The sequence below is a fragment of the Meriones unguiculatus genome, chromosome 11, assembly GCF_030254825.1.
Source record: "Meriones unguiculatus strain TT.TT164.6M chromosome 11, Bangor_MerUng_6.1, whole genome shotgun sequence".
In the NCBI taxonomy this organism is placed as follows: Eukaryota; Metazoa; Chordata; class Mammalia; order Rodentia; family Muridae; genus Meriones; species Meriones unguiculatus.
In genome coordinates, this window is record NC_083359.1 from 71,956,442 (window position 1) to 71,971,696 (window position 15,255).

The following is a 15,255-nucleotide window of genomic DNA, read 5'->3' on the forward strand; positions in this document are numbered from 1 at the left end:
GCATGTTCCTGTGGAAGGTGGTTTTCCAAATTAATATAGGCTTTAAAGCAAGGTACTGATATGCATCCTAAGTTGGATAAAGCAGCAACAAGAGTGAAGTCATAGCCCAGAAGAACTATGGCACACATGTAGATACAGTTTCACAAAACCAAAACTGATAGAGCTAGAAAGTGATGTGTTTAACTGCCTTGTAAGCAGCTTTCTGTTAGTCACTACAATAAACACCACTTAGAACACACAGTGAGAGGTTTATTTTATTGACAGTTTACAGGTTTCAGTCCATGACCAGTTTGCTCTATTGCATTGGGCCTATGGCAAGTCACACAGCCTGGTAGGAAGAACGTGCTAGAGGAAACTTTACCTCAGAGGAGGATGCGAAAAGCAGATAGCAGAGGATGTGGGGTCTCTCTTTTTCCTTCAGATACATATTCTTAGTGACCTACAAACCTCATGAAGCAATAATGCCACAGACTAGGAACCAAACTAGTGTTTAAGTGGCCATATGTGAAGCAACTGGTTTTCACTGAAAAAAAGTAAACAATCCCATTTATGAAAACATTTCTAGGTGTATTTAAAAGTGAGTTTAGAGAAAGGTGAACATTTGTAAATAACTATAAGATGTTGGTGAAATAAAGGAAGACAAAAATGAAAAAAAAATACCCTCTCATTATGTAGAAGAATAATGACTTCTGCCCAAAGCAGTATATACAATTTTAGCTTGTTTTCCCAGGATGGCCTGGGACTCATTCAGAATACTCCTGTCAGAGCCTCCTAGATTCTTAGTATTTCAGGCTTGTTCCATATGCAGTCATATTCCAATAGCATTCTTAACTGAAATGGAAGAAATAATTCTAAAGCTTGCAAAAAAACAAACAAAAATTCTGAATAGCCAAAGCAGTGCTGAGAAATAACAAAATTGTATGTGTGATACTTCTTGTTTTCAAACTTACGATACACAGCAGAGTAACCAAATACTACGGCCTTATGTTGTTATAAAACAAGAACACGGACCAACGAAGTAGATACAGGGCAGAGGGATGAATGAATGAATGAATGAATGAATGATAAGGGCCGCTAGATGATGTTTTACAAGGACACCAGACAGCAAAATATGGAAATTCTAATATCTATGAAATAGTGTCCCTTAGAAAAATAAAATACAACAGAATAAATATAGATTATATAATCAACAGAAAATTGGGTTGTTGGTCGTAGTGGGTTGTGGGTGGTTGTTGGTGGGTTGTTTCATTTTTTAATCCATTTTTATTGAAACTATAAAACTAGAAGGCAATGGGCAAAACTCTCTGACAAGATCTTTTTGGAAATAGCACCAAATGTTTAAGCCACAAGAACAAAAATAATTTTGACCCTAGCAAACTGAAAACCTGTGTGCTACAAAGGAAGTAAAAGCAAAGCAGTAGCTAGAATAGGGGGAGAAATATCAGTAAGCCCCATCCCTTATAAGGGACTAATATCTTAGTTTTATTAAGAGTCTTAGAAGTAGTAGTAGATACAAGTAATTTTCTTTGAAAATGGTCAAAGGACTTGACTTTGATTTTCAAAGACAGAAATGACCAGTTATACAAAACAGGTCTTGGATGTTAATTACAGAAGAATTAAGAAAAATATGTGAACACACACTTTGATAATAACCATATTTTAAAAGTATTAAATGGAGACCAATGGGAAGAGAGGAGGAAGGAGGACACCATGATAGCTTAGTGTAGAGAAAAAAAATCAGGTGGGCTGAGAGGAAGAACTCCAATAATGGTGTGAAAAGGCCCAGATGAAAAATACAAGCAAGTACCATGGGATTATGGATGGAAGGTAGACCAGATGAAGAGGATTAAGGTGGATGGCATTGGCTTGGGACTGGGAGATGGATGGTGAGGTTACTGAGCCAGGATAAGTGAAATATTTGCCTGGCCCAAGATAAATAAGGCAATTATAAAATCTTTTTTTAAAAAAAAAGTATGAAAGTATTAAATGTTGGCAGGGAAGAAGAGAAAAGGGAATATTTCTTATATGTTGCTGATTAATGTACAGCTAGACACAACCACTATGGAAAACAGTATAGAGGTTCATAAACTAAATATAGAACTATGTGTAACCTAGCAGTCCCTCTCCTGGGTATAATAACCAGATGAAATGATCTCTACCTTGTAAAGGTAGGTATACTCATCCATGTTCATTGCTGCATGAGCCAGAGTGGCCAAAGTATGGGAACAATCTACAGTTATCACAGAAATATGGATAAAGAAAATTTATTATATATGCACACAGTATAATATTTGGCATAAGCCAAAAAAAAACCCCGTCATGTCCCACAAAATGGGCATAAGTGGAGAGCATGTGAAATAAGCCATTTACAGAGAAATGATGTGGCTTATGTAGAACCATCAAAGAAATTAGATATGTGGAGATAAAGATAAAGCTGCTTGGTGAGGTGCAGGAGATGCATGTTGAAAGAACAAATATGTAGAATTTAAAAATCTGGTGTTTGAATATGTAAGAGGATTGTAGTTAAACGTGTTAAAGGAGTGTGAAATAGAATTTTTTAGCTACTCTGGGTAAAACATTTTATATGATTTTATATGTATATAATAATTTGTATATAAACAATTTTATTTTTTATTTATTACAATTTATTCACTATATCTAAGCTGTAGTCCTCTCCCTCATCCCCTCCTGATGTCATCCCACCTCCCTCTTTTCCCATTCCCCTCTCCAAGTCCATGATAGGAGAGGTCCTCCTCCCCTTCCACCTGACCCTAGCCTATCAGATCTCATCGGGACTGGCTGCATTGTCTTCCTCTGTGGCCTTGTAAGGCTGCTCCCCCTTCGGGGGTAGGCGATCAGAGAGCAGGCCACTGAGTTCATGTCAGAGACAATCCCTTCTCCCCTTATAAGGGAACCCACTTGAACACTGAGCAGCCATGGGCTACATCTATGCAGGGTTCTAGGTTATCTCCATACATGGTCCTTGGTTGGAGTATCAGTCTCTGAAAAGACCCTTGGGCCCAGATTTCTTGGTTCTGTTGTTCTCCTTGTGGGGCTCCTATCCTCTCCGGGTCTTTCTGTCTCTTCCTTCTTCCATAAGATTCCCTGCACTCTGCCTAAAGTTTGGCTATGAATCTTAGCATCTGCTTTAATACCCTGCTGGGTAGAGTCTTTCAGAGGCCCTCTGTGGTAGGCTTCTGTCCTGTTCCCTGTTTTCTCCCTCTTAAGTCTGTCTTGTTTGCCTTTCAGAATGAGGATTGAGCATCTTACCCAAGGTCCTCCTTCTTGCTTAGCTTCTTTATGTGTACAGATTTTACTATGTTTTTTTTCTACATTGTTTGTCTGATATCCACTTTTAAGTGAGTATATACCATGTCTTTCTGCTTTTGGGATACCTCACTCAGGATGATCTTTTCTAGTTCCATCCATTTTCCGAAAATTTCATGATTTCCTTGTTTTTAATTGCTGTATTCCTTGTGTAAATGTACCACAAATTCTTTATCTGTTCCTCCGTTGAGGACATCTGGAATGTTTCCAGATTCTGGCTATTCCAAATAAAGCTGCTACAAACATGGTTGAGTAAATGTCCTTGTTGTATACTTGAGCAAATTTTGGATACATGCATAGGAATGGACTAGCTGGATCTTGAGGTAGCAGTATTCCCTAATTTTCAAACAATTTTTTTAAAAGAGATTTCTAAGCGTGGAAGCATTTTAAGGACTTCAGAGTGGGACTGTAGAGGTAGCTGAGCACTTAAATCACATGAAACATGCATCAAGCTTGAGGACCCCCAGAGTTTGAATCCCCAGAACCCACATATGTCCTAAGTGGGTATGGCTGCCTTTTTGTAATTTCAGGGCAGGAAGGACTATGTGGTCCCTGAAATATTATAAAGACAATGTAGACTAGCTATGTTGGTGAACTCCATGTTCAATTGAAACATTGCCTCAATAAGTGAAGAGCAATCAAGGATTAACAACAGGTTATTCCCTGAGCTCTAGCTCTGGCCCTTGTTTTTTTATTTTGGGAGGGGGTGTAATTTTTTTTGAGTCAGGGTCTCACTCTTTCTAAATAAATCTTTAAACATATTAAAGATAGAGGCAAAGGAAATAGTATAAGTGATGAATAGGAATAGAAGTGTTTCTCAGCTTGTAACAGAAAATGTAGTTTTCCATTTGAAGTTTAAAATTCTCCATATAAAAATACACAAATACACCATTAAGTCTGTTTTTTATATATGACTTCTTTCAGATGGTAAGGAAATTGTTAAAGAGAAATACATATAAAGGAAGTATGTTACATACTTCTAATGAATGAGAGTACATAGTAACAGAAAAATGTAGGTTAAAACAATAGTAAGATAATTATGTCTCATCTCCATTTGTTGGCATATATTTCACCTGTCCCACTCTTTCATGACTCAGTCCTTGGTTAAGTATTTGGTATTGTTTCATATAACTCTAATAGCCATGTAAGTGTTACCGCTAAAGAAATAATTTGAACTAAAGCACAAATGCAGTGATAGTTCCCACAATTTGTTTTGAAGACAAACAAATTAGAAGTATTAAATACGTAAATAAAAAGGCTCTGTAGGTAATTAGGACATTTCTATGTAATGAGTGACACACATTCATAAGCTTAGGAAAAATGACTTTAAATGTCAGAAATGTAAGTGGAGGTGTTCTGGACATGAGTATTTGTTAACTTGTTGATACATAAGTTGTAAGGGAAAGAAAGCACTTTTAATTAAGTGCTAATGTTAACTGAAATGATGACTCAAGTATCTGTATTTGACTTCTGTTCTTGAACTTGCTGTTTTTTGATTTGACAGAGCCAGTTTACAAGAGCAAAGGAAGAGTTAGAAGCTGAGAAAAGAGACTTAATCAGAACCAATGAGAGATTATCCCAAGAAGTTGAATATTTAACAGGTATGAAGAAATATCTGTGCCTTTAACTGCATTTTTTTTTTTTTTACTGGTGATGCTAGGAGTTATTTCTCTTGTTACATTTCTTCAGTGTGGAGGAGTTCAGTGTAATAATAACCTTATTGTTTCTTATCTTTAAGCCATTATCAAGAGGCTGGCCAGGCAGGCATCATGTCACCTGCTTTTAAATCTCAGCAGCACTCAGGATTTAGAAACAGGCAGATCTCAGTTCAAGGTCTGCTAATTATATTGTGAGTTTCAGGGTAGCCAGGGATACGTAGAGAGACCCTGTCTTAAAAATTAATTAATAATAAGTTTTGAGTACCTATGAAGTTTACCTATGAAAACTCAGTCATTGTAATTTGAGCTAAGTTTTACATGTACAACCTAGTACTACAATAGTATTTATTTAGTCTTACTAAGTTTCTGAAGCCTTCCTCAAACTCACACTAAGCAACTTTGCCTTTATTCTCCCAAGTGCTAGAATTACAGGTATATGCTACCAAGTCGGGTTCCTACAATGCTATTTATAATACCAAGTTGAAAGCAGTTTAATTGTATAGTTGTAAGGGCTGAACTTTTTTCTGTTCATCATATATAGATAACCTTACTATCTGTTAACAACAATCTTAGAACCTAAAAGGAAAGTCAGTGTTTTAAAATAGACTAGAGAATGGGCAGCTTACCTGACTGCACACTGAATAAAACACCCTCCCTCAGCAACCACTAACTATCAGAATTTCAGAGAGCCTCAGGGGCCTCACACCCTTCCATGATGAGATTAACAGGCCCCAATCTCTTGAAAGTGTGGTTCAGGTAACCACATCTTCAGTGAGTTCGTGAGTGCAAGCAACTATAATTAAACCCAGTGGACAATGAAAAAGAGCCAGGAAAGAGTTGGGGAAGGTCATAGGAAAGACATGAACTTGCTGTGAAGAACTCTATCAGCAAAAAAAGAAAAGAGATAAGGAAGAAATGGTAGACAAACTATTAAAGTTCATTAGACATGTAGGAAACAGTCTTAAGAATTTTGAAAGTAAAAAAAAAATGAATTTAGGAGATATCAAACAGTCTATGTTCGATATATTTGTCAAAAATGAGTTAAGTAGTTAATAATGTTTGGGACTTTTTAAAAATTTACTTTTTATAACCAAGGAAAACTTTACATATTTATGTTGTATACTAATACTCAGCTTGGTACTTGGTTTTTCAGTCTCAGAAAAGAGTGACTTCTGAGTATTTGCTGATTGTGCTGATTAGCTACCTGGTAGTAATTAAGATTAATGATTTTTTTTCCATAAAACATGGTTATTGAAGAATTAAAAAAATACTGTGTGCATTTTTAATAGAAGATTTTTTTTTCTCATTAGCTTTTAACTTTGGTTATTTCTAAAACCTTAATAGCTCTTTAGAACTATAGCTGGAATGTTAAGGTTAATGTTGAGTATTTATACGGTTAAGTAAGCCATGAAATATATTTGCTTGTGTGGATGTACAAATTTTGATTCTGCATGTTAGTTGAAATTATGTGGTAGAGCAATGGCTCAGTAATTAAGAACATTTGCTGCTGTTCAATGCACTGGAATTTGGTTGCCAGGATCCCACATCAACTGCCTGTAAGTCCATTTCCAAGGGATTCTCTCTCTTACACATACACACAGACACATATACAGAAATAGATAATAAGACTTTAAATAGAAATTTAGTTTGTTATTAACTGACAAAACAAGCTAAAGTGGAGAAATTGAGAACCACTTTCTGTTAAAGGTTTGTATGTCTAGTGGTATATTTTGATATATCTAGTGTTAACTAGTCATTATTTTCAAATGCTTACTCTCGTCTTCCTTTCTAGAGGATGTTAAACGTCTAAATGAAAAACTTAAAGAAAGCAATACAACAAAGGGTGAACTTCAGTTAAAGCTGGATGAACTTCAAGCTTCTGATGTTGCTGTGAAGGCAAGTAATAATGCAGACTCAGATGCCTAAGGATCTATTTGTTACTGTGTTTTGTGTTGCCTTAATCTATATTTCTACTCTGAAATAAAATTCATATGTCCCTGAGCTACAAATGAAAGCTTTTTTAAATAGCTAAATGTTACTTTATTTATTTATTTATTTATTTATTTATTTATTTATTTTTAAAGTATCGGGAAAAACGCTTAGAACAAGAGAAAGAACTCTTAAACAACCAGAATTCATGGCTTAACACAGAGTTGAAAACCAAAACTGATGAACTATTGGCTCTGGGAAGAGAAAAAGGAAATGAGATTCTGGAACTTAAGTGTAATCTTGAAAACAAAAAAGAAGAGGTAAGTCATAAAATTATCTTCTTTGTGTTGGGCATAGCATTTGTAAATTCATTAAGTGACAGTGTTGTACCTTTTTAGCTATAAAACTTGTGCTAGGTCTGAACAGTAGAATTCAACTTTAAGCTCAGGAAATAAAGAAATTAGAAGATTTTAATGACATTTTATACCACTTACTCTAATAATATACCTTTGTTTCCAAAGATATGCTTAAGAAGTAGCCCTAACTTTTTATGAATTATATTCTAACACATTATTCCATTGGGTTTCCTCTGTTTTAAGTTTTGACTTACAGTACACTGTTAGTTTGTATGTGTAACAATGGAAGTAAATTACAAAGGCAGCATCATGCTAATGAACTGTTTAATTTAACAAGTGTCCTTTTTGGTCAGTTTTGTTAATTTGGAGAGACTGACTAAACCCAGAGCCTTTGCCCCATTCTCTGTTAACATAGTGATGTAAGTTCAGTTGAACGGTCTCTTTTCTTCTTGTTATTCTTCCTGAAGTGAGACATTTGGTGCACTGAATGGTTGCATGCAAGTATTAACAGAGTGCAATACACAGAGATTTCTATGAGTACTGTCGTGAAGGTAATTCCAAGATTAAAATATGTTTCATGACAACACCATTTAAAGTCAAACAAAGAAAGGAACATCAAGTAAACATTTGCCTGTAAGAAGAGTCTTCATGTTTTAACCTGTTTGTTGGTTTCTTACATTAGGCCTATGTTTCTACACCGTCACCTGTGTTTACCCTAGTGTAGCAGGAGCTGGTGTTTAGCGTGCTCAGCTCCTCACTGTATAGATCACCGAGTTTAGTTACCATCTTATTGAAAACAACTTTCACTAAGAGTTTGAAAAATGTCTTTGGGTCAGGACAAATCTTTTCAGTAAAGTCAGTTATGGTAGTTAATGTTCGACAGGTTTCTGATTGTAACCTTGTTTATAATTAGGTTATAAATAAGTGAGGTGTTCTTCTACAGAGTAACATTTAAAAGCTTATGCCCCTGCTGGAAAACTCCTATAATAATGTTCAATTTGTGACGAGAGCAACTGTGGTACCATTAAAATTTCTCAATGACATTATCCTTATTTCCAATCACTGCGACATTGAGTTTCCTGAATATGGTTTATTATTATTAATTCCTTCTTAGATGAAAATACATATTGAGGGCCCAAACCAGGCAGGTAATTAATTTCCAGTTGAATCTTAATGAATAAGGGGATTTCCAATATGGAAACCAAATTAGCATCAACCCTGTGCTCTAATATTAAATGATTGTGTGGTTATATATGCTCTTGACAATAGAATTAGAATTATAAGTTTATCTGCATATGGTTAGAATTATCTTGCACTTGAGATTTCAATTTTATAGCATAACTTAATTGTGAAATTTTTGTCTATAGTTTTTGCTAGTGTGAAATTTTAACAAGGAATGTATGTGTGAATCTAAAAGCCTGAAACCTATATTAAAGCCTAAAGCCTGTCTAAAGCTTTATGTGTATAATTTGAATAGTTCGGCAATCAGCTAGAATATTTGATGTTTTTCGTGTGGTGAACTAAACCACATAAGGATTTGTATTTAACAGAACATATCCAGTATTCAGCTTGCTAAAGATGGTGTTGATTATAAAATCTTGTCATGTATGAACAGAGATATGGCCTATGAAAAAGAGGAAGAAGGTTTTGTGGCATCCAATTCTGGTTGCATAATCTTTGGGGCTCCGAATGTTATATACTTCCAGGGAGGATCACTCCTGGTGAGGTTTACTTTGAGGGTATATAGTAGGTATACAGTCCCATAAGTCTGGAACAGCCCTTTTAAGAGAAGCCCTGAAAATTTTCCACAGTGTATGTGATAAGGAACTTGATGTGGACTTGTAGCAGGAGCCTTACTCAGAGACAGTTTTCAAGAGACTGTTCAGGTTCTATACCAGAAAAGGACTGGCTGCTGTTATGAGGTCATGTTTGGCTTCTTTTGCCAGATCTATAGTCTGATCTTAAAATTATCTGAAACTTGTACTTTTATGAAAATCTTTTCAGTGGATTTCTTCAGAAGTGAACCTTGTTCTGGGTTATACCCGCTGTCTGAACTAGAGGTGATCTTTTTCTTCTGCTTCTGGGGACTAAGTGCTCTCAGTGGTATTTCCTGTGTGAAGCCAGAACACTGTCCTCCAGTTGTAAGATAGCAAAGGGCACAGTGATGTAGTCAGGCACCTTTTCCTCACCCCTCACTGCTCTTTTACGGATCAGAGTCTCTTTTAGAGACTTCGGATTCCACTGGGCTTTGAGGTACAGTCCAGACTTGGCTGCCACAGTGGGCTTGAGGGATACAGTGGCAGCTGGAGTATGTGAAAAAGGGATTTCACCACATTGTAGGCACATAACAGAGGAAAAGGGTCTTATTTTCTTAATCATGGCCACATTTTCTTAATCAAGCCTACTTATAAGTTTTCTTTTTTTGGAAAGGGTATATTTTATTTTTGATAGTATAAACTTGATCAAGTTGATCTGTTATTGATCCCCGTTTATTTCTAGGTTTCGAGACTGGAAGAACAGATGAATGGCTTAAAAACATCAAATGAACATCTTCAAAAACATGTAGAGGATTTGTTGACAAAATTGAAAGAGGTATATATGACCACTTAAAATATTTTTTGTTGTTTTGATTTTTGTTCTAGTTGTGGTTTGGTTTAGTTTGGTTTGAGAATGGCTCTCATGAGCCCCACACTGGCCTTAAGGCTTACAATGCAGCCAGTGATAGCCTTAAACCTCCTCTTCCACCTCCGCAGTTCTGGGATTAGAGGTGTGTTCCCGTCACACCTGCTTTGATACAATGCTGGGGATATTCACACCAGTCAGGATTCCTCCCACAGAGCCACATGCCAAATCCTAAAATAAGTTTCATTTATAGAAATGCTAAATCGTGTATAATGGTTGGTTATTTAACAAAATATTGTCAAAATTTTGGTGATGTTAGGTAAGTTTTACTATGTTTTCCAGGATGGTCTGGACCTACTTCAATAGCTCAAACTAGCCTCAGATTCATAATCCTCACTTCCTTGGTGATAGGATTTTGAGCCTAGACTGTCACACCTGTCTGGTCTGATACCATATTTTCATTTTCTTCACCCCTTGAACAACCAGAATGGCTCCAAATGTTTTCTAGGCTGAGTAGAATCATAAATAGTAGTTACATGGCACAGACTAAATACTAGGTAAAAAACTAGTGTGAGTTTATTATAATTTTATTATTTTGCTTTAAAAATACTATTTCATCCTGAAAGTGATTTATTTATTTACTTATTTTTCATTTTTAGGCCAAAGAACAACAGGCCAGTATGGAAGAGAAATTTCACAATGAATTAAATGCTCACATAAAACTCTCTAATCTGTACAAGGTAAATACCTCACCACACACATTAGTACCTAATGTTGGATTCTTGCCTGGTGGTGACTTTATGATTAACTTTTAGAGTGCTGCTGATGACTCGGAGGCAAAGAGCAATGAGCTAACTCGGGCAGTGGATGAACTGCACAAACTTCTAAAAGAAGCTGGAGAAGGTAAGATTTGGAGTATGGTAAGATGGTTTTGTTTGGAGGTAGAAGTTACATTTTTTTGTATTTGTGTAGCTGATTTAAAATAAGTTTTGGCTTTATCAGGAACAAAATTTGGTATAAAAGAAAGAGCCTACGCCAAGAAAATTGGAATTATATTTTAAAGCAAGTACCATATTTGGAAATGTAGATGTTGAAGCGGTGTTTTGGTTTTTTTTTTTTTTTCTCTTCCATCTTAGAGAACAATTTGGATACTCTCTTCTGCTGTCTCTGTGCATGTGTATATAGTCATTCATACCTCAGTGGGTATGCTATGAAAAATATAAATCCTTGTGTAATCTTAGAGATACTGTAGTTTATTATATTAAATGACAACTTTTAGCTATTCCAAGTGATTATCTAATTGTTCAAAGTTCATACTTGGAATTTTAGATAGGCTTTAGGCTTTTATGTAGGTTTTAGGCTTTTAGATTCACAGAGATTCTTTGCTGAAATTTCAAAGTAACAAGAACTGTAGACAAAGTTTCACAGTTAAATTGTGCCAAAAACTGAAGAAAACTCAAGCAAAAGATCACTTTAACCATATGTAAATAAACTTGTATCTCAAGGATTGGTGTCAGGAGCCATCAAGGATACTTAAAGATATTCATTTCCCTTACTTAAAGTGGTATAGGACTTACTGTAACCTATACCTGCCTGTCTCCCTTAAATAAGCTTTAGGTTATTCTTAGTATTTAATGCAATGTAAGTAGTGCCTGCTTTATTGTTTAACAGATGGTGACAAAATAGTCTGCATATTTAGTACAGACACAATTTTATTTTCTGATTATTTTCAAGCCACAGTTGAATCTATAACATGGAATCCATGGACGTGGAAGGACAACGGTGTTTATGATCTTCATGTTTATCTTTTGTGTTCATTTCTTATGTCTTAAACTAAAGGCGTGCTTAGTGCCCCCTTTTCTGCCATTCGTCTTCATATTCTGTTGTGTTTTTGTTGGCAAGAAGTATTAAAAAGAGACTAGACTCATCAGATTGAAACATTTTAAGGCTGATAAGTAGAGCCAGGACTTTGAGTGGATAGTAACGATAACTGCAGCCTTTTTATAATTTACTGTTGTCTCCATAAGGAAAGTTTCTTACTGTTTTAGATAATAAACTATAATATTTTAATGATGGTTTTCAATATTCTGTCTTTAAAAATGTGTTTAGCCAACAAAACAATACAGGATCATCTTCTACAAGTTGAAGAATCTAAAGAACAAATGGAAAAAGAAATGCTTGAGAAAATAGGAAAATTGGAAAAGGAATTAGAGAATGCAAATGACCTGCTTTCCGCTACAAAACGTAAAGGTGTGGCTAACAGATAATTGTTAATAACGGGAGCTACTTGAACTTATCTGTGTGGTAGCTTAAGTAAAAATAACCTTTCTCTTAATTATTTGAAAAATAACATACTATAAGTCTTCATAGCATCATCACATATAAGTACTATTTGATCACAGATGATTATTAATACCTAAAAAATTCATTGTTTTGTGGTCTTCATATTTTTGTTGTATTTGAAATATAAGTAAAATACATTTCATGATACTTATTCTTCACTTTAAACATTGATTAGTGGCTTTTAGTTTTGTGATTTTGCAAAAAGACAAAAAAAATGTTTTTGCACAGGAGCTATCTTGTCTGAAGAAGAACTTGCAGCCATGTCTCCCACTGCAGCAGCCGTAGCCAAAATCGTAAAGCCTGGCATGAAATTAACTGAGGTAAGAATGATACTAGATTGTGCTTCTGTAGTATCTTTTATTCCCCTGATTTTATTGTCATCTCCGAAGCTCCCTGCCTCAGTCTGCTAAGCTAGAAGCTTCTAGCCTCCATACAATCTAATCTAGGCCTAGCATGTTTTCAGCCTCTGAACCTTACTGCCAAATAAACTCACTCATCTTGTTCTTTCTGAACTCTGGCTAGTTGATTCAATTCAGCTGTTCTGTCTCCAACTCCTTTCCTGGCTGACTCTCTGGCTTCTCTCCAGTGCTGACTGAATTATTCTGCTTTCCCTCAAGCTAACTCTAGCAGTCTGTTCTAATATTCTGGCTCCTTCTCATTCTCTAGCTCTGTCTTTACCTGTGTCTATGCTCTCTGTTCAACCTGTCTCTGTAAAACTTTTCTATAAAACTGCCTCTGAATTCCATGAACTGAACTGCCACAAGCTCAGCTCCACTGTATTGTTCTGCCTCTCAACTCACTGACTCAACCGAATTGCCTGACAGAATTGATAATCTACATGCTTCTGAGTCCTGAGTGCTGGGATTAAAGGCATCAACCACCATGCCCAGAACTAAGCTTTTCCTTACCTCTAAACCAGGCTGTCATTGAACTGAGAGACCTGCTTGCCTCTGTCTCCTGGATTGTTTGTATTCCAGCTGGATCATATAGACCTAGAAGGTCTTTGGATATGATTTCTTGCCAGAACAGCCATATTCTAAATTTAAAATCTTCTAGATGTTTTATTATTGCAGAAGTGCTCAGCTATCTCTATAACTTATATCCCTATAACTCTCTCCTTCACCCAATTTATTCTTAAATTACCTGATAACCAGTAGGTGAATTTTAAGAGGTTTTCTTTGGCCAATGAGGTGGTTGCAAGAGCAAAAGCACTTGAGTTGGCATTCTCACAAACTCAGTTCTGTTCTCAAAACCTGTGTTGAGAGAACCACCTCACAAAAGCTGCCATGTCACCTCACCTCCACATACACACTACAGCATGTGCCTGCACTCATGGATACATCGGCTATACACACATGCAGTAATAAATGTTTTAAAAATAAAAGGGGAGATCGCTGCCTCATTGGTTAAATGTGCCTGTGCTCTTGCAGAGTTCTTTTTCCAGCGTTTACATCAGGGCATTTACAACAACCTTTTCCAGCTCCAAAGGATCTATCATCTTTGGGCCTGCTTATGCACCTTCACTCACATTCATGTGCCACCGCCACACCACACCATACACACACATACACAATTAAAACGAAGTTTACACAAAAAAATGATTTTTTAATTGTTTTTTTGGTTCTTACTTATACGTGGCATATAATAATATTTGTTTTTATGTAAGTGGTAAGGGATGTTTATTATGAGCCCCATAGACCACATACTACTGTTATTATACTTCTACTTAGTGAAATGACCACGTTTTCTGCTTCCAGTTATATAATGCTTATGTGGAAACTCAGGATCAGTTACTTTTGGAGAAACTAGAAAATAAAAGAATTAATAAATATCTGGATGAGATAGTGAAAGAAGTAGAAGCCAAAGCACCAATTTTAAAACGCCAGCGTGAAGAATATGAGCGTGCTCAGAAAGCTGTGGCGAGTCTGTCTGCAAAGCTTGAACAAGCTATGAAGGTTGGTACCATTTCTGAATTTGAGCAATGGGCACAACTACAAATGAAACATTTTTTTACTGGGTAGTTTTGTTGTTGTTAGTTTTTTTTTTTTTTTTTTTTTTTATGAAAATCTAGTTCTTTGCCCTAGAAAAGCTTGAGGCTTTACACTACACCCTTACTGTGACAAATTTTCGCTTTCGCTCAGCTAGATTGTGAGAGCTTTTTACATACTTTAAGGAAATTGAGAGGTAAATTTTCTAAGACCATTCTTCAAAGTTTTAATAGTGCATTAGAACATTTGCTAATTTAGCATAACCATTTTTCTTTGATTAGCTTGTCTAGAAATAATCGTACTGTTTGGCATTAGGTGAGAGATTTTTTATATCACTTTAAATTTAATCTGTCTTACTATGAATTATTGTACAGCAGCTCCTTTGTTGTGTTAAAAGTTTCAAGAAGTTCACGAATATCCTTTGCTACTAGTGGTAATGTTTTACTTAATGATTAAAGAGAATTTGTATTCTAAATATTTAAATATTTAGGGTGTAGCTTACTACACAGAGAAGTCTGTAAGATTTATCAAAGAAATTTATTCAGGATATGCACATAAATTTTTATCTGCTATTCTTAACTGATTTTCTTCTTGGAGAATGTTAGTAAATTGTATCCTTAATTCAGAATTACATCTTTTCTGTTATAATTTAGAAACCACTGAATTGCAGACATAGCTAATAAAGTCTTTTGCATAAGATTAACTTTACCCTTTTTTTCCCTAAGGGACTATTGGCAGTCTGACAAGTTAACTTCGTCGTGCTATTTTCAGAGAGGTCTTTTGGGAACAATTAAATCTTTAAGTTTCTCTGTTAATAGATAACTACCTATTAGATACTACCTAATAGATACTACTGGAGTTTCTTGTTATATGAAGTGGCTATGGGTAGTTAAATGGCAATTAGACTTATTAATTAAAATAGCTTTCACCTTAGAAGACAATTTGTTCATTCACTATTATATAGTAATAATAGAAGGGCTTATAGGTCATTTCGTGTCTTTTCTGCTTCTGTGTCTTTTCACTCAGGATAAT

At 35.5% G+C, this 15,255-nt stretch overlaps 1 protein-coding gene across 1 annotated transcript in view; it reads left to right on the top strand.

The window, feature by feature from the left end:
* Tpr (translocated promoter region, nuclear basket protein) overlaps positions 1–15,255 on the top strand; it is a 66,755-nt gene that overhangs the window by 5,228 nt on the left and 46,272 nt on the right. The window contains exons 5-13 of the mRNA XM_021659470.2: positions 4,832–4,928; positions 6,778–6,881; positions 7,070–7,234; positions 9,770–9,862; positions 10,552–10,632; positions 10,708–10,795; positions 12,002–12,142; positions 12,464–12,555; positions 13,993–14,190. Of these exons, the coding sequence (XP_021515145.1) occupies positions 4,832–4,928; positions 6,778–6,881; positions 7,070–7,234; positions 9,770–9,862; positions 10,552–10,632; positions 10,708–10,795; positions 12,002–12,142; positions 12,464–12,555; positions 13,993–14,190 (1,059 nt within the window). The remainder of the gene's footprint in view (positions 1–4,831; positions 4,929–6,777; positions 6,882–7,069; positions 7,235–9,769; positions 9,863–10,551; positions 10,633–10,707; positions 10,796–12,001; positions 12,143–12,463; positions 12,556–13,992; positions 14,191–15,255) is intronic.